The sequence below is a fragment of the Lithobates pipiens genome, unplaced genomic scaffold (genome assembly GCF_037356315.1).
Source record: "Lithobates pipiens isolate NorthernLeopardFrog02 unplaced genomic scaffold, aLitPip1_a1.2 Scaffold_16, whole genome shotgun sequence".
In the NCBI taxonomy this organism is placed as follows: Eukaryota; Metazoa; Chordata; class Amphibia; order Anura; family Ranidae; genus Lithobates; species Lithobates pipiens.
In genome coordinates, this window is record NW_027507748.1 from 480,770,547 (window position 1) to 480,789,379 (window position 18,833).

The 18,833-nt window shown below is 41.7% G+C and overlaps 1 protein-coding gene across 3 annotated transcripts in view; it reads left to right on the plus strand.

The window, feature by feature from the left end:
* UGGT2 (UDP-glucose glycoprotein glucosyltransferase 2) overlaps positions 1–18,833 on the plus strand; it is a 672,069-nt gene that overhangs the window by 568,357 nt on the left and 84,879 nt on the right. For all 3 annotated transcript variants that reach the window (XM_077483028.1, XM_077483030.1, XM_077483029.1), the window contains exon 32: positions 16,188–16,286. In XM_077483028.1, coding sequence (XP_077339154.1) covers positions 16,188–16,286 — 99 coding nt within the window. The remainder of the gene's footprint in view (positions 1–16,187; positions 16,287–18,833) is intronic.

Consider the following 18,833-nt stretch of genomic DNA (forward strand, 5'->3'; position numbering starts at 1 on the left):
CACGCCACCTGCTGAGTCAAACCTACAGTATAGCTCTGCAATCGGCAAAGCTCATGCTCCCTTTTTATTGTAGAGATCTGGCAATGACGTTGCAGGGTTTATGTTAAACCTCCGCAGAGAAATCACTGCTTTCACACAAGGCAGGGGTCTGCAACATGCTGGTAGGGCGCAGTCTTTTCTGCTTAGATTGTGGCTCATTTTTAATGAAAAACTAAGATTTTTCAAAACTTTGGGCTTTAATAGAAATCTCAAGTTTAATTGTTGAGAAACTCTTCAAGGCTATAATGCTGCTGAAACTGATAATGAAGTGATAGTAGAGACTGGCCTTTATGTTCAGAAATCAGCTGAAGTAAGAACAAAGGCAAACATCACTTACTTGAGAACAGAAAACTATGAATCTAGTACTTCATAGAGCTACAGTATCTCACAAACGTGGGTACACCCCTCACATTTTTGTAAATATTTTATTATATCTTTTCATTTGACAACGCTGAAGAAATGACACTTTGCTACAATGTAAAGTAGTTAGTGTACAGCTTGCATAACAGTGCAATTTTGCTGTCCCCTCAAAGTAACTCAACACACAGCCATTAACGTCTAAACCACTGGCAACAAAAGTGAGTACACCTCTAAGTGAAAATGTCCAAATTGGGCCCAATTAGCCATTTTTCTTCCCCGGTGTCATGTGACTTGTTAGTGTTACAAGGTCTCAGGTGTGAATTGGGAGCAGGTGTGTTAAATTTGGTGTTGTCGCTCTCTCTCTCTCTCTCTCTCTCTCTCTCTCTCTCTCTCTCTCTCTCTCTCTCATACTGGTCACTGGAAGTTCAACATGGCACCTCATGGCAAAGAACTCTCTTAGGATCTGAAAAAAAGAATTGTTGCTCTACATAAAGATGTCCTAGGCTATAAGAAGATTGCCAAGACCCTGAAACTGAGCTGCAGCACAGAGGCCACGACCATACAGCGGTTTATCAGAACAGGTTCCACTCAGACCAGGCCTCTGGTCGACCAAAGAAGTTGAGTGCACGTGCTCAGCGTCATATCCAGAGGTTGTCTTTGGGAAATAGACGTATGAATGCTGCCAGCATTACTTCAGAGGTTGAAGGGATGGGGGGTCAGCCTGTCAATGCTCAGACCATACACCGCACACTGCATCAAATTGGTCTGCATGGCTGTTGTCCCAGAAGGAAGCCTCTTCTAAAGATGAGCAACAAGAAAGCCCACAAACAGTTTGCTGAAGACAAGCAGACTAAGGATATGGATTACTGGAACCATGTCCTTAGTCGCATGAGACCAAGATAACTTATTTAGTTCAGATGGTGTCAAGCATGTGTGGCAGCAACCAAGTGAGGAGTACAAAGACAAGTGTGTCTTGCCTACATTCAAGCATGGTGGTGGAAGTGTCATGATTTGGGGCTGCATAAGTGCTGCCAGCACTGGGGAGCTACAGTTCATTGAGGAAACCATGAATGCCAACATGTACTGTGACATACTGAGGCAGAGCATGATCCCCTTCCTTCGGAGACTTGGCCACAGGGCAGTATTTCAACATAACGACCCCAAACACACCTCCAAGATGACCACAGCCTTGCTAAAGAAGCTGAGGGTAAAGGTGATGGACTGGCCAAGCATGTCTCCAGACCTAAACATTATTGAGCATCTGTAGGGTATCCTCAAACAGAGGGTGGAGGAGCACAAGGTCTCCAACATCCACCAGCTCTGTGATGTTGTCATGGAGGAGTGGAAGAGGACTCCAGTGGCAACATGTGAAGTTCTGGTGAACTCCATGCCCAAGAAGGTTAAGGCAGTGCTGGAAAATGGTGGCCACGCAAAATATTGACACTTTGGGCTCAATTTGGACGTTTTCACTTAGGGGTATACTCACTTTTGTTTCCAGCGGTTTAGACATTAATGGCTGTGTTGAATTATTTTGAGGGGACAGCAAATACTTTACATTGTAGCAAAATGTAATTTCTTCAGTGTTGTCACATGAAAAATAAAATAAAATTTTTACAAAAATGTGAGGGGTGTACTCACTTTTGTGAGATGCTGTATATGTGTAATGTTAACCAGCTACATTTTCATTTCCTGAAATTATCATTTTACTTGCATATGTAATTTTCATACCTCCTAAAGATTGATTGAAAAACACCCATGGAGTTTTCAAATATTGAGCTCAGAGCTACTACATCAGGGGAGAAAAAGCACACGTGAGTGGGTCTGAGTCAGGGAAACCACTCACTCCTGTGATGGTAGAGATGAACAGTAACAGCTGGAAGTGTCTTAGCAACTTCCTAGCAACAAGGCCTGACTGAAAAACTCTCTGGGAGTTTTCCAGTCAGGCTTTGGGAGGTACACCTATCGCAAGGGCACAGTTTAACTTTGGTCAAAACTGCACAGTTAGTATTTATCTACAGATGCCCCTTACCTGCATATTCATTATTTTTATTTTTTTTGGTAAAGGTTAACTATACCTTGAAATTAAAGATTTTTTTTCACACACTAAGACAATTACATTAGGATTCCAACAGTTATGCTACTTAAATCACATTATGTAGGCCATATAAATGGCCTACTGGGTAACCGTTAAAATCAAAGCTAAACTCAGATAATTAATAAATAATTTTCTCTCACGTGGCATGTGTATACCACAAATGACACCCCCAAACAATTCTGCTACTCCTCCTGAGTATTACAATACCACATGTGTGGGACTTTTTCACAGCCTGGCCACATAAAGAGGCCTAACATGAACACGCAGAGAGCGCCATCATGTGTTCTAGGAGCATAAATTACACATCTAACTTGTTGACTATCTATTACACTTTTGAAGGCCCTGGAGCACCAGGACAATGACACGTGGCACTGATGACACTTATACGTGGCACTGATGACAGATGGCACTTATATGTGGCACTGATGACAGATGGCACTAATACGTGGCACTGATGACAGATGGCACTAATACGTGGTACCGATGACACTGATGACAGATGGCATTGATAAGTGGCATTGATGACACACATGACACTGACAACAGATGGCACGTGACACTGACAGGTGGCACTGATGACAAATGGCACTGATACGTGGCACTGACTGATGGCACTAATATGTGGCACTGATGACAGATGGCACTATGTGGCACTGATGACACGTGGCACTGATGACAGATGGCACTGGGTACAAATGGCACTGACAACAGGTGGCACTGGGGACAGATAGTACTAACAGGTGGCACTGGGAACAGATAGCACTAACAGGTGGCACTGGGGCGAGGATGGCACTGGGGCGAGGATGGCACTTTTTTTTCCTTTTTTTTTTTAAACTTATGGCTGCTGCAGCTGTTGATCTCTCCCTTCTCACACGCTGTTTGTGTGAGAAGGGAGAGCAGCGCTGAGAGATGATCTCATATGTTTACATATGAGATCATCTCACATTGGACACGCCGATCGCACTGTAAATGGCCGCTGTGATTGGCCGTTTACAGCGATCTGTGACTGGCTGTGTCCGAGGGACACGGCCAGCACAGAACTTCCCTGATGCACGCTCGCGGGAGCGCGCATTGCGAAGTAAACAGGAGGCCGTTCAGGAACGGCCTCCCGGCAGTTAGCGTCCACTTTGCAGCCGTATTTCGGCTATTGGGCGGGCGCAAAGCGCTTAATACATGTGAATGTTGGAGGATTTCTCGTAAACTGGCACTTTACAATAAATGTTGCACTTTGTCAAAAAAGGAGTACGTATATTATAAATACACACACACTTTTTTGAGGTGGGGGGTCTTGGGTGAGTTCCCATTTTTTTTTCCCCAGGACTTGACCCATATATATATATATATATATATATATATAGATATATATAGATATATATATAGATATATATAGATATAGAGAGAGAGAGAGATACACACAGTACTGTACAAAAGTCCTAGGCAGGTGTGGAAAAAAGCTGTAAATTATGAAGGCTTTCCGAAATACAAGTGTTACTAGTTAATTTCTATTAATTAACAAAATGGAAATTAATGAACAGGCGTGAATTCCAAATCAAATAATTTTTTGGTGTAAAAGAGCATCAATTCTACAATTCTTCTAGGTACACTTGCACACTTATTTCTAAGGAACTCAACAGGTAGGTTGTTCCAAAACATCTTGAAGAAGTAACCACAGATCTTCTGTGGATGTAGGTTGCCTCAGATCCTTCCGTCTCCATGTAATCCCAGAATGACTTGATGTTGAGATCAGGGCTCTGTTGGGCCAAACCATCACTTCCAGGACTCCCTGTTCTTCTTTACACTGATGATTGTTCTTAATGACATTGGCTGTATGTTTGGGGTCATTATCCTGCTGCAGAATAAATTTGGGGCCAATCACACACCTTTCCATCTCCTTCCTTCGCACATAAACTGCCTTTTGCTACAGCCAAATATGTCAAATTGTGACTTGTCAGTCCAGAGCACCTGCTGTCATTTTTCTGCACCCCAGTTCCTATGTTTTTGTGTATGGTTGAGTCACTTAGCCTTATTTCCAGATCTTATGCACAAAAACATAGGAACCTGGGTGCTCTGGACTAATAAGTCAAAATTTGAAATATGTGGCTGTAGCAAAAGGCAGTTTGTGCGTGAAGGGCTGGAGAGCATTACCATGAGTGTATACAGGCAACAGTAAAGCGTGCTGGTGGAGGTTCCTTGCAAGTTTAGGGCTGCATTTCTGCAAATGGAGTTGGAGATTTGGTCGTTATTAATGTTGTCGTCAATGCTTAGAAATACAGGCAGAAATGTATCCATCATACCATCAGGGAGGCATGTGATTGGCCCCAATTTATTCTGCAGCAGAACAACTACTCCAAACATCCAGCCAAAGTCATTAACTGGTTCTGGAGCAGCCGCTGCAGTTTCACTGTGGCAGGTTGGCTCAGTTAGGCGAATCTTCATTACCTTACATCAGGCGATCGGACTTGCTTCAGAACCAATCAGGCCCAAGCTATTGATTTCTGGCCTGGACCTGGTGAATTGTTCTGGCGAATAAAATCCTTCCCCTGCCTGTGTAAGTGTAAACACAGGCAGGGGAAGTGATGTCATATCCCTTTGTGGAAGTCTTTTCATTCCAGAGAGAGGAGAGAAGACATCTCAGAGTAAGTTGCACCAACACTACACTGACACAGTACACATAGGCACACATATCACCCCCCCAATCGCCCACCCAGTTAACCCCTTCACTCCCTGTCACTGTGTCACCCAGTGCAGTGTTAATATTTTGCTTTGATCACTGTACTGGTGTCATTTGTGACACTAATCGGTGTTAGGGTACTTAGTAGTAGCCCTAGATAGGTCTAGAGACCTCCCCTAACCCCCCCCCCCCCCAATACACATCCCTTAGTAGTATAGTGGCTGAATGGATCAATATCTTTGATAAGAACTAAATTAGCGTCCCCAATAGTTTAGGGTTCACAAAAATGCAGCGTTAGCGGGATCAGCCCAGATACCTTCTAGCACCTGCGTTTAGCCCCTCCGCCCAGCCCACTCCACCCAAGTGCAGTATCAATCAATCACTGTCACCTACAAAGCACTAAACACATAACTGCAGCATTTGCAGAGTCAGGCCTGATCCCTGCAAAAGCTAATAGCTTTTTTGGTAGCGTTTGAAGCAGTCGCTGACAGTCAGGTGCTCTTATGCCTGTGAGTCTTGCTAGTTTACCAGTAAATTTAGAGGCCAAAATGTCCAATCGAAGGTACAGTTGTGAAGAGGCCTACACGTTTCTGAGCCTGACAGATGAAAGTGAAGAGGAAGTCACCCATCTGTCCAATTCTGGCTCAGAATACTAACCAGTAGACAGCAACAGCACCCTGACAGATGGCACTGACGACAGAGTAGTGGTCCCTGCCACGGTTAGACGCACCCGAACCTGTTGTTCTGCTGTTGAGGCGCAAGATCCGCAGGGCTCTCATATGGAGCAGAGAGCCAGTACTAGTGCCACTCATCCATCTGGTGAACTGGCAAGCACCAGTGGCCTAATACATCCTGGTTATACATCTAGCACTGCAGTAGCACTTGGTGACGGGGCGAGTCCCTTAAGTGCAGTTCAAGCTGGTGAGGTGGCTAGCACAACTAGTATCCCACAGCCACCAAAAAGACAAAGACCATAGTGCCCTTCCTGCTGCATTTGCCAGTCCGAATTGGGAGCCTACCACTTCTGCAGCACCCGCACTTCCCCAATTTACTGGCCAAACTGGAAGTCAGGTGGAAGCAGTTGATTTTACATCACTTGATTTTTATTCGCTGTTTTTCATGGAAGATCTCTATAAATCTGTTGCGGACCAAAGTAATTTGTATGCTGGTCAATTCATCGCTGCTAATCCCCAGTTGGCCCTTGCCAGAGATTGGATACCTATTTTCTGAATTTAAGACCTTCCTAGGCCTATCCCGTCTCATGGGCATGGTTAAAAAGAAAATGAGTTGGTCCACTGACCCAATTCACCATATGCCCCTGTTCTCTGCCTCCATGACCAGGACATAATACGAGCAGTTCTTGTGGTTCATGCATTTCAGTGACAATGAACTGTCATCCTCGGGGGGACCCTGGATACGATCAGCTCCACAAAATTTGTCCCCTCATAAACCACTTCAACCAACAGTTTGAAGCCTTGTTTACTCCCGATCAAGTGCGTCAGGATCTCTAAGGCAGTAAAATGGTGATTTCACTCCTCACTGCCTATCACCGTTTCTGAGGCCAGCAAATGTCCAGATAGCACGACCCCCCCCCCAAACCAAATGACCCCATTTTGGAAAGTAGACACCCCAAGGTATTTGCTAAGAGGCATGGTGAGTATTTTGCAGCTCTCATTTGTTTTTGAAAATGAAGAAAGGAAAGAATTTTTTTTTTTTCAGTTTTCAAAACTTTGTGAGAGATCTGCAAAATACTCAACATGCCTCTCACAGCAAATAGCTTGGGGTGTCTACTTTCCAAATGGGGTCATTTTGGGGGATTTTGTGCTATCTGGGCATTTCATGGCCTCTGAAACTGTGATGGGCAGTGAGGAGTGAAATAAAAAATGTACACCCTTAGAAAGCCTAAAGGCAGGGATTGGTTTTCAGGGTCCTGTACGCAGTTAGACTGCCAAAAAGTCCCACACCTGTGGTTTCCCCATACTCAGGAGAAGCAGCAGAATGTATTTTGGGGTGTAATTCCACATATAACCATGACATGTTTGAACAATATATCATTTAGTGCCAAATTGTAAAAAGTGCTCTGGTCATTGAGCAGTAAAATCTTCCGAGCCTGAAGAGATTAAGAATTATCTTCGGTGTAAAGAACAAGGAGTCCTTGAAGTGAAGGTTGGGCCCCCACAGAGCCGTGATCTCAACATTATCAGGTCTGTCTGGTATTACATGAAGAGACAGAAGTATTTGAGGCATCCTATATTCACAGAAGATCTGTGGTTAGTTCTCCAACCTACCTGTTGAGTTCCTTCAAAAACTGTGTGCAAGAGTACCTAGAAGAATTGATGCTGTTTTGACGGCAAAGGGTGGTCACATCAAATATTGATTTGATTTTGGATTTCTCTTCTGTTCATTTACGTCCTGTTTTGTTAGTTGATAAAAATAAACTATTACCACTTCTTTTTTACTGAAAGCATTCTTAAATTACAGCATTTTTTTTCACACCTGCTTTTTTGCACAGTACTGTGTATGTGCATATATATATATATATATATATATATATATATATATATATATATATATATGTATATATATATATATATATGTATATGTGTGTGTGTACAATCGCAAATCAGCATTAATTTATACCTGAAGTTCACTTTTTAGTTGGTTGCTTTGGGTAGCTATGGCTGACTTAATAAATAAACCAGACATAGTATATTTTAAGCTGGTGAAGGACAGTTAATTTAAAACCTGCAGGATATTTTCTGGTGATTATGCATTATGTAATCTTCATATTTATACATAAAAAAAAAAAACATTCCTAAGCTCCATTACTTTTTTGCATCATTCCTGTACTTTTAAAATAGGGTATAATTGAAAGACTATAAATCAGATGATTGCGCATAAAATAGAACATTAAATGCAGCATAACATTTTAATTAGATTTTGTGGTTATTTCCATTGTGCATCCAATGTAATTAAATCTATCCACATATAAAACTGCTAATGGACCATAGTAACAAGATTTTGATTATTATTTCCCTTTCATTACTTCAAGAAATATGTTGTTTGGAAATGTTTAGGAGTGATTTCTACTTTGATTGGGCATTGTAAATCTACTCATTAAATTCTGTAACTGGTATTTTGTATACTGTTGCCTTAATAAAGCTTGCCATTTAAAATGTAATACAGGTATCTGACTGCATGTTTAATAGATTATAATACTAAAGTTCATGCTGGGGTGGTTGAAGGAAAATGACACATTGAAAATAAGTAAAATTGTTCACTAAACTAAAAAGTTTAAAAGTATTTAGAGCTCTTATCTATATTACAAACTAAAAATCCCATAAAGCAGTGATTCTATATGGTGGCTTTTACTTGTGCCTTTTTGAACTTTTTATACTTTTTATATGATGAATATGATTTTGCACTGCAGTGGTTTGATATCCTAGGCTCACTTTCATTCAGAAGACAGCAGGGCTAAAACCCTGGGGCTTATAATGGGGTGCCTTCTCCCAAAACACTGGAGCTAGGAGCATGGGCTGTCTAAAAACAGTGGTGGTTCAGTGGCCAAGCAGTTACTAATGGCAAGCCTATAAGCAGGGGGGGTTTCATTTTCTGGGACCCATGCTGGCTCTCAGGACCCCTGAAAACTACAGCCCAAGGTACAACCACAAAATGTCAATGCTCTATCTGTTAGATGACATTTGCCTATAGGTTGTGGAAGATGCCAAAAAATTGTATTGTTTTAGAGGTTATCCTTCCAGTGGTGTAGTAGTAAAAAAAACTCCAAAATGACAGCATATGGCAATGTTCTGTAAAATGCCTCCATGCTTTAGATTTTCACTGTTTCTTTTACTTTGATTATCTGGGAGAATTGCATTAATGAACCTGTTAAAACAGAAGTAGTAGTAAAACTTCCTAGGCTGAAACAAGCAGATTGAGACAGTTGCTTTTTGATTATAGAGTAAGCAGAAAGTGATGCTTATTACCTTATTCGCTGTGCTGGATCCATGCAGGTGATTTATTTTTTCAGAAGTTGGCACATGCAAATGATGTTCTGTATGATATATGATTTCCCTTAAGAGCCTACTATTCTAAACACTATATCCGTACTGTAGACTGTTGTCATTGTCACCAGGTGGAAAGGTTGTTATGACTCTATGCTTATGGCAGTCTTTGGTTTATTGGCCTTGGGCATTTCAGGGTAAGAGCTACCATTTATACAATATAGGAATAGATGCTATTTGTTAACAGTAGTAAGTATTTAGTCTCCGTGGGAGTTGCTTTAAATATATATAAAGTCAACTTTTTTTTTTGAATAGAGTGGGACAAGGTTAAATCCCTGTCTTATTTAATTTTTATTTATTTTTTGCTGGTTGTGCCTCTGAAGTGATGTGGGAGTGCTACAGCACTCATTGGGCACTTAAGAACCCACGAGACAGTAATCAAGCTTAATTAAAAAAAAAATGTGTGTAAAAGGAATGAAATCAAACACTTGCACCTATAACCCAGAATGCCCAGATATAAAGTGGGTATAGAAAAGACTCACTCCCCTTCAAAATGATTGTAAAGGCAGAATGTTTTTTATCTTAATGCATTCTATGCGTGTGTAAAAAGTTCAATGAGTTTATGGATTCCTGACGGACCCTTGCATCTTTAATCCAGTGCTGCACTGACGTTTCTGGATTCTGAGTCATGGAGAAAGCAAAAGAATTGTCAAAGGATCTGTGGGAAAGGGTAGTTGAACTGTATAAAACAGGAAAGAGATATTAAAAGATATCCAAGGAATCGAGAATGCCAATAAGCAGTGTTCAAACTATAATCAAGATGTGGAAAATAAGAGGTTCTGTTGAAACCAAACCACGGTCAGGTAGACCAACTAAGATTTCAGTCATAACTGCCAGGAAAATTGTTCGGGATGCAAAAAAAAAAACACACACAAATAACTTCAGGTGAAATAAAGGACTCTCTGAAAACATGTGGTGTGGCTGTTTCAAGATGCACAATAAGGAGGCGTTTGAAGAAAAATGGGCTGCATGGTGGAGTCGCCAGAAGAAAGCCCTTACTACGCAAATGACACAAAGTGTCCCGCTTACAATATGCCAAACAGCACAGAGACAAGCCTCAAACCTTCTGGCACAAAGTCATTTGAAGTGATGAGGCCAAAATTTAGCTTTTTTGCCACAACCATAAACGCTTCATTTGGAGAGGAGTCAACAAGGCCTAAAGGTACACCATTCCTACTGTGAAACATGGAGGTGGATCGCTGATAGTTTGGGGACAAAGGCACAGGAAATTTGGTCAAAATTGATGGCAAGATGAATGCAGTATGTTATCAAAATATACTGGAGGAACATTTGCATTCATCACCCAGGAAGCTGCGCATGGGACGTGCTTGGACATTCCATCATGACAATGATTCAAAACACAAGACCAAGTCGACCTGTTCTGGAGTGGCCATCTCGGTCTCCAGACCTCAATATCATTGAGCCACTCTGAGAAGATCTCAAACATGCAGTTCATGCAAGATAGCCCTAGAATTTACAGGAAGTGGAGGCGTTTTGCCAGGAGGAATGAGCAGCTTTACCATCTGAGAAAATAGAGCCTCATCCACAAATACCACAAAAGACTTCAAGCTGTCATTGATGTTAAAGGGGGCAATACACGGTATTAAGAAGGGGGGTATGTAAACTTTTGATCAGGGCCATTTGGGTAGTTTCTATTGTGGTTATGATTTAAAAAGAGTAAACACAGTTGATTGATAATAAATGGTTTCAGCCAAACACTAACCATGAGGGAAAGAAAAGTTTGTGTTATCATTCATATTCTCTGAAAAATGGCCAAGAAATCATAAATTTGGCCAGGGTATGTAAACTTATGAGCACAACTGTATAACATCCACGTGAAATAACACCAACATGTCAGAAAAAAAAGAAGAGAATTTAAAAACCGCATTACTGAGTTGGAAAAAGAATCAACCCCTTGTGTCAGTATTTTGTTTTAATTATAGCCTTTAGTTTGTTGGGATAGTGTGTCGGCCCATCCATTAAAGGCGCATTGGGTGCCACCCCCCCCTTGCAGGATACCGGATGCCGGAAGGACACAGGAGCCACTGCACGATGCCTGATGCCCCCGCTGCCTAGATGGGGTAAGTGTCGGACCTACTGGCAGACAGCGAGCGGGGGGTGGGTTTGAGGTGCCACCCGGGGGAGGGGGTGATTGCTTGTCGCCCCCCCCAAAGAAAAAAGAAACACCAGCCACATGTCTCTACTAACTTTGTACATCGAGACTTTGCAATATTTGCCCACTCTTCTTTTACAAATTACTTAAGTTCAGTTAAATTTGATGGTGACCGTTTGTGGACTGCAGTCTTCAAGTCATGCCACAGATTTTCAATGGTGTTTAAGTCTGAGCTTTGACCAGGCCATGAAAGGACATTCACCTTTCTCTCCTTCAACCACTATGTGGTCATTTTTGCTGTGTGCTTTGGCTCATTTTTATGTTGGAAGGTAAACCTTTTTCCCATTGTCATCTTCCTGGTAGAAGGCAGCAGATTTTCCTCAAGAATTTGGTATTTTGCCCCATCCTTTTTTCCGTCTATTCTGACAAGTGCTCCAGTCCCTGCTGCAGAAAAACACCCCCATAATGGGATATTACCACCTTCATGCTTTACTGTAAGAATGGTGCTATTTGGATGTTGAGCTGTAATTGATTTCCGCCAGACATATAGTTTGGTGTTGAGGCCAAATAAATACATTTTAGTCTTAGCTGACCATAATACCTTTTTCCATGTGGCCTCAGAATCTTCAAGATGCGTTTTGGCAAAGCTCAGTCATGACTGCATGTGGCCTTTCTGAGTGCCTTTTTTCTTGCAACCCTCCCATACCCCTTCAACCTTTCAACAATTTCCCAATTTCCCTTAGGATTAATAAAGTATTCTGTATTGAGTATTCTGCATGCATACAGGCCACATTTGTGGAGAATGTGCAACATTGTTGTCACATGCACACAATGACCACTCTGACATAAATTTCTGCAACTGCTTCAGAGTTGCTGTAGGCCTTTTAGTAGCCTCTCTGACCAGTTTCCTCCTGGCTCTTTCATCCAGTGTGGATCGACATCCTGATCCAGGGAAGGTCTGTGTTGTATCAAATACCTTCCAATTTTTAATAATAGACTTTACTCTGCTTCTAGGCATTAATAAAGCCTTTGACATTGTATTCATCCCCTTACTTGTGCCTGTCCACAAGTTTATCCTGGAGATATTTTGACAGTGTCTTGCCAGCCATAGTTAATTGTTTGCTGCAGTTGCACTATCGGGGATTGAAATGCTCCAGGAAAGCACTTTTCATGCTGAGCTAATTAAAATGACCACAGCTGATCACAGTTGAAAGTCAAATGGCTTTGTGTGCCATTGAGAGGGTGATTAGCTACACCTGATTGAGTTTACAAGTCATTTTTAGGGGGCGGGTAAAGCTTTAATCCGGCTCACTTATTCGGTTTTTGAAAAACAAAATGATGACATGGTGTTGTAACTTTCACTTGGATGTTCACAGTTGCACTAAATACAGCTGGATAAAAGAAAAACTGTTTCTGTCTTCATTTCAGGCTGAAAAGCAACAAAATGTGATTATTTTAAAGGGGTGATTCTTTTCTATACCCACTGTACCTATTGTGAGACAAACATTAGCTATTTCCACACATATAAACGATATAGAAGATTTATTTTAAGGCCCTCATTTTGGTTTAACGATAAATTAACTACTTGCCGACCTCCTCACGCCAATATACGTTGGCAGAAGAGCTTGTACAGGCAAACTAACGTACCTGTGGAGAGGAAGAACGGGAGATGTAAACAAGCATCTCCCCGTTCTGCCTAGTGACAGTGTCACTGATCTCTGCTCCCTGTGATCAGGAGCAGAGATCAGTGATGTGTCACATGTAGCCACGAGCGCCCCCCACAGTTAGAAACACTCCCCAGGACACACTTAACCCTTACACTGCCCCCTAGTGGTTAACCCCTTCACTGCCAGCGTCATTTACACAGGAATCAGTGCACTGATTGCTGTATAAATGACAATTGTCCCCAAAATGTGTCAAAAATGTCCATAATATCACAGATGAGCAGGGGACACGCACAGTTTGCCCAAAAATTAGGAAGTAAGCTGCGATGTACCCATACATCATTTAGCCTGGCGTTGCCACCCACCAGCAGTGAATGTACTGCGGGCGGCAAGTGGTTAACTGACTTCAGCCCACCCCAAGCACTTGTACTGTAGCAGGGCGGCTGCTCTGTGCCAGATCATGTAGTATGAGATCTAACACCTCCGGGTCTGGGGCGTGTCCCCCCAGTGTCCCGCTCCCGCTGTATTTGGGCAAAGCGGGAGCCAATCATCGGGTCCAGTGGACACAATGTCCCCCTGGACCCGCTGATCTTTCAGGAGATGGCAAGAACAGCAGTCTGCCTATGTAAACAAGGCAGACCATCAGCCTGTGAGAGGGGAATGTACTGATCCTGTGTTTCCTGCTAAGCAGGGGCACGGATCTTTACCTTCGCCTAGTCAAAGCACTCCTCCAGTTAGCAAGCACTGCCTAGGAACTCAGTTAACCCTTTGATCACCACTGATGTTAACACTCTCCCTGCCAGTGTCATTAGTACAGTGACGGTGCATATTTTTTAGCACTGGTATTTGTGACACTGGTCCCCAAAAGGTGTCAAAAGTGTCAGGTGTCCAATTTGTCTGCTGCAATATCATAATTCTGCTATAAGTCGCTGATTGCTGCCATTACTAGTAAAAAACATTTTTTTTTAAAAAAGACAAATATCCCATAGATTATAGACACTATAACTTTTGTGCAAACCAATCAATATATGCTAATTGGGATTTTTTTACCAAAAATATGTAGCAGAATACATATTGGCCTAAATTGATGAAGAAATTAGATTGTTTGCGTTCTTTTTATTGGGTATGTTTTCAACCAGCAAGTAAAAAATATTGGGTTATTTTTCAAAATGTTCTGTCTTTTTTTGTTTAAAGCGCAAAAAAATAAAAACAGCAGAGGTGATTAAATGCCACCAAAAGAAAGCTCTATTTGTGGGAAAAAAAAGGACATACATTTTATTTGGGTACAGCATCACACGAATGCACAATTGTCAGTTAAAATAACGCAGTGCCTTATCACAAAAAATGGCCTGGTCATGAAGGACAGTAAACATTCCGGAGCTGAAGTGGTTAATGGACTTTTCTGCATTGTGTTCAGATAAAGTATTCTTTGTTCTATTTATTTGCTTTATTTGAAAGAGTTCTGCTGCCTAGTTTTGTCTCTCTAGCAACAAGATTTGTATTTTTCATTTGTATTGTCCTTGAGTCCATTAAAAATAAATTTATTATCTTATAGTGAAAATACAGTAAAAAAAATATATAAATAAAAAAATGGATGCTTTCAATTTTTTTTAAGGGCTGGTTCACACCACAAAAATGCACTCCAGATCCATTCCGGATGCGTTTCTGCATGCACATTTTTTGGCATGTTCCAGTGCATTTTTGATGTGTTTCCAGATGCTTTTTATTCTTTTTTTTTTTCCTGTTTTTTTTTTTTTTTTGTTCCACTGTACTATGGTCCGGTGCGTTTTTATGCGTTCCAGTGCATCCCGGTGTGTTTTTTAAAGCGTTTTTACCACATTCCAGTACAGTTCAGTGCAGGGAAAATGCAGCATGTTCTACTTGTTTTTTTCTGAGACTGACCACACTGGTGTGAACTATGCCATTGGAAACCATCTAACATTATTGATGCAAGAAAAAAACACACTGAACTGCATGTGGTGTGAACTGGCCCTAAATCTATAGAGAGAAGTTTGCTAGATGAGCACTTTTGCACTAGGTTCGGGTAAACATTTTATCTTTCTGAAATGCATCAGAAAACAATGCACACCTTACTCATTTCAACTAAACAATTTATTACAAATCTCTGGTACAGACATACCTGTAGCTGACACGTATGGCCTACCAAATAAATATTTTTTTCTCTTTTATACGTTCATGAGACATTTCCTGCTATAGAGATGAATGAGACCATCTCTGGAGATAGTGCTTGTAGCTCAGTCATTTACATAGAAAACAGCGGGAGGAAAAAAAAAACAGTGGAGGTTAAGCTGGCCATACACTAGTAGAAGTTTGTTAGAAAATGTTAATTCAAAGAGTGTTCATTCAATGTCCTATTAAGCCAGCCATACGTGGATTGAAATTTGTCGCGTTCAGCAGGGACCAGCCACAGTTCAATCCATATATGGCCATGCAGCCTGTTGGAGAATTTCCTCTCGGCTTTGCTGTCTATAGCTGGCGGTGCTGATCAGTGTCTTCTGAAGGAAGGGACGTCTTCACCCTGTTTTAATACAATAGCGCAGTAGGAGGGATTCCCCCATTCGCATTGTGTGTGGATGGGGAGTCAAGTCCTTTTCTTTAGTTGAACCCGCTGGCTGAATAAAATAAAAAGATGACTCCTGTATTGCCAGCCTTAGTGGTGTCATATTGACATTCATTTTTGACCACAGTGACAAGAAAATATTAAGGAGCAGGATGGAAAATGTTTAACTGTCAATGTGGTTTTCATTCTGTAATGTCCTGTTTTTTTGTGCTTTTGTGTTTTGTTTTGTTTTATTTCTTGTGGAGATGTGTGCATGTGAATTTCAGCTGAGAATCATGCTTTTCTTGCGTTTATAATCCCATTAAGGGACACAGGAATTAAGTAATTCATATAAGTAGTATGGGTTATATGTGGTCATATTAAAACATTTAATTTGTGTGCAGAAGTGTTCCATTCAATCAACTTCTGTAAAGTGCCCATACATGGATTGAAATTTGGCTGGTCCCTGCTGAACCGGCAGAATTTTGATCCACGTATGGCCGGCTTGAGTTCTCTGCTTAGATTTTGTAATAAATTAGCATGCGTGCCAATAGCCATTTTCCTCACATCTTGGGTATTTTCACCCAGCATATTTTTCATCTATGGTTGTTTCTTGTTCAGTTTTACAGGGGCAGTGAATACAGAAGTTAAAGGCAAGAAAACCGATGTACTAAATATCTTCTCAGTTGCATCAGGACATCTGTATGAGCGTTTTCTCCGGTATGGATAAAATAATTTTATAAACATGCATTTATGGCGACTACACATTTTGTACTTGTAAAATAAAATTGTGTATATTTATTAATAAATTACCTTCATAAGACTTAGTCATTAACATTTAAGCTCTATACTAATGTGTTTTGGTGGAGCATTGTAATTTGACCTGCCACTTAAAATGAATGGCAAACACATTTTAAAATCTGCTTTCATCACAGATCCCCCATATGACATAGGAGTATTAAATTAAGGTTGGGCAAGGTATCTTTTGTATGGAGCCCTAATATCTAGTACCACAAGGTTGGTCCAGTAAGGCAGGCACAATAAGGGCAGCTCAGAGCTGTAAATAGAAGATACTCTATAATTATGAGTGCAAAGGAAGCAAAATGTTTTTTTCTTTTTCTGTCATTTTGCTAATTAGTAATTTTTCTTCATAAATTTTGGCCAAAATTTATACTGCTACATATCTTTGGTAAAAATAACCCAGATTAGTGTATATTTGGTCTTTGTGAACGTTTTAGAGTCTACAAACTATGGTGCCAATCACTGGAAATTGATCACATCTGATCAGGCTGATCAGTACATCAGGTGTATCTCATTTCTTGAGACACTAAGGCCCCTTTCACATGAGGTGGACTCCGCTTCCACGGAGTCTGCCTCTGTCCGCCGACTCAGTGGGAGATCTCTCAGTTGATCTCCGCTGAGCCGGCGGATGACAGGTCCTTCTCTGCTCACTGAGCGGGGAGGGGCTTGTCGAGCACCGCTGGTCTCTATGGAGAGATCGGATGAAAACGGACAGTGTGTCCGTTTTCATCAGATTTCACCCGATCCGCCAGCGACAGATCTGGATGTAGCGCCATCCGCCTGCTTTCGGCAGATTGGACCGGGTCGGATGTCAGCGGACATGTCTCCGCTGACATCCGTTGCTCCATAGACCAGCATGGAGCACCTGTTCAGGTCCGCCGTCAAAACTGACAGGCAGATCTGAAAGGTCCGTCCAGTGTGAAAGGGGCCTAACAAGTCAGGAAAGTACAAATACCCACCAAATGACCCATTTAAAGAAAGTAGACATTCCAAGGTATTAAGCAAATAGCATGGTGAGTTTTTCTAAGTTGTACTTTTTCCCACAATCTTTTGTAAAATTAAGATTATTTTTTTTATTTTTTTACAAAATTGTCATATCAGGTTATTTCTCACACAAAGCATATGCATACAACAAATTACACCCCAAAATACATTCTGCAACTCTTCCAGAGTATAGTGATACCACATGTGTGAGACTTTTACACAGCCTGGCCACATACAGAGGCCCAACATTGACGTGGCACTTTTAGGCGTCTGACACATCTAATTTTTCAACCACCTATTACACATTTGAAGGCCCTGGAGCACCAGGACAATGTAATTGCCCACAAAATTACCCCATTTTGGAAAGTAAACACCCCAACGTATAATCTATGAGGCAGAATGAGTCTTTTGAACGGTTAATTTTTTTCCAGAAGTTTTTGGAAAACGTAGAAAAAAAATGAAAACGCATTTTTTTTTTTTTTTTTTTACACAAAGTTGTAAATTTATAATATATCTCCAACACATAGCATGTATATAGCAAAAATGACACCCCAAAACACATTCTGCTACTCTTTTTGAGTATGGCGATACCACATGTGTGATACTTTTACACAGGCTGGCCACATACAGAGGCCCAACATTGAAGTATTACCTTCAGGCATTCTAGGAGCATAAATTACACATCTCATTTCATTCCTACCTATCACACTTTTGAAGGTTCTTGAGCACCAGGACAGTGGAATTACCCACAAAATGACCCATTTTTGAAAGTAAACACCCCAACGTATATTCTGAGGCGTGGGCTGCAGATAGGTATTCGGGTACTAATGGGCTGGAGACAGGTACTCTGGTAACTTGATGAGCTGCAGACAGGTACTCGGGTACTCTGATGGGCTGGTGACAGGTACTCGGGTACTCTGATGGGCTGGTGACAGGTACTCTAGTACTCTGATGGGCTGGTGACAGGTACTCGGGTACTCTGATGGGCTGGTGATGGGCACTCTGATTGCCTGGTGACAGGCACTCGGTTACTCTGATGGGCTGGTGACAGGTACTCGGTTACTCTGATGGCCTGGTGACAGGTACTCGGTTACTCTGATGGCCTGGTGACAGGTACTCGGGTACTATGATGGCCTGGTGACAGGTACTCGGTTACTCTGATGGCCTGGTGACAGGTACTCGGTTACTCTGATGGCCTGGTGACAGGTACTCGGTTACTCTGATGGCCTGGTGACAGGTACTCGGTTACTCTGATGGCCTGGTGACAGGTACTCGGTTACTCTGATGGCCTGGTGACAGGTACTCGGTTACTCTGATGGCCTGGTGACAGGTACTCGGTTACTCTGATGGCCTGGTGACAGGTACTCGGTTACTCTGATGGCCTGGTGACAGGTACTCGGTTACTCTGATGGCCTGATGACAGGTACTCGGGTACTATGATGGCCTGGTGACAGGTACTCGGGTACTATGATGGCCTGGTGA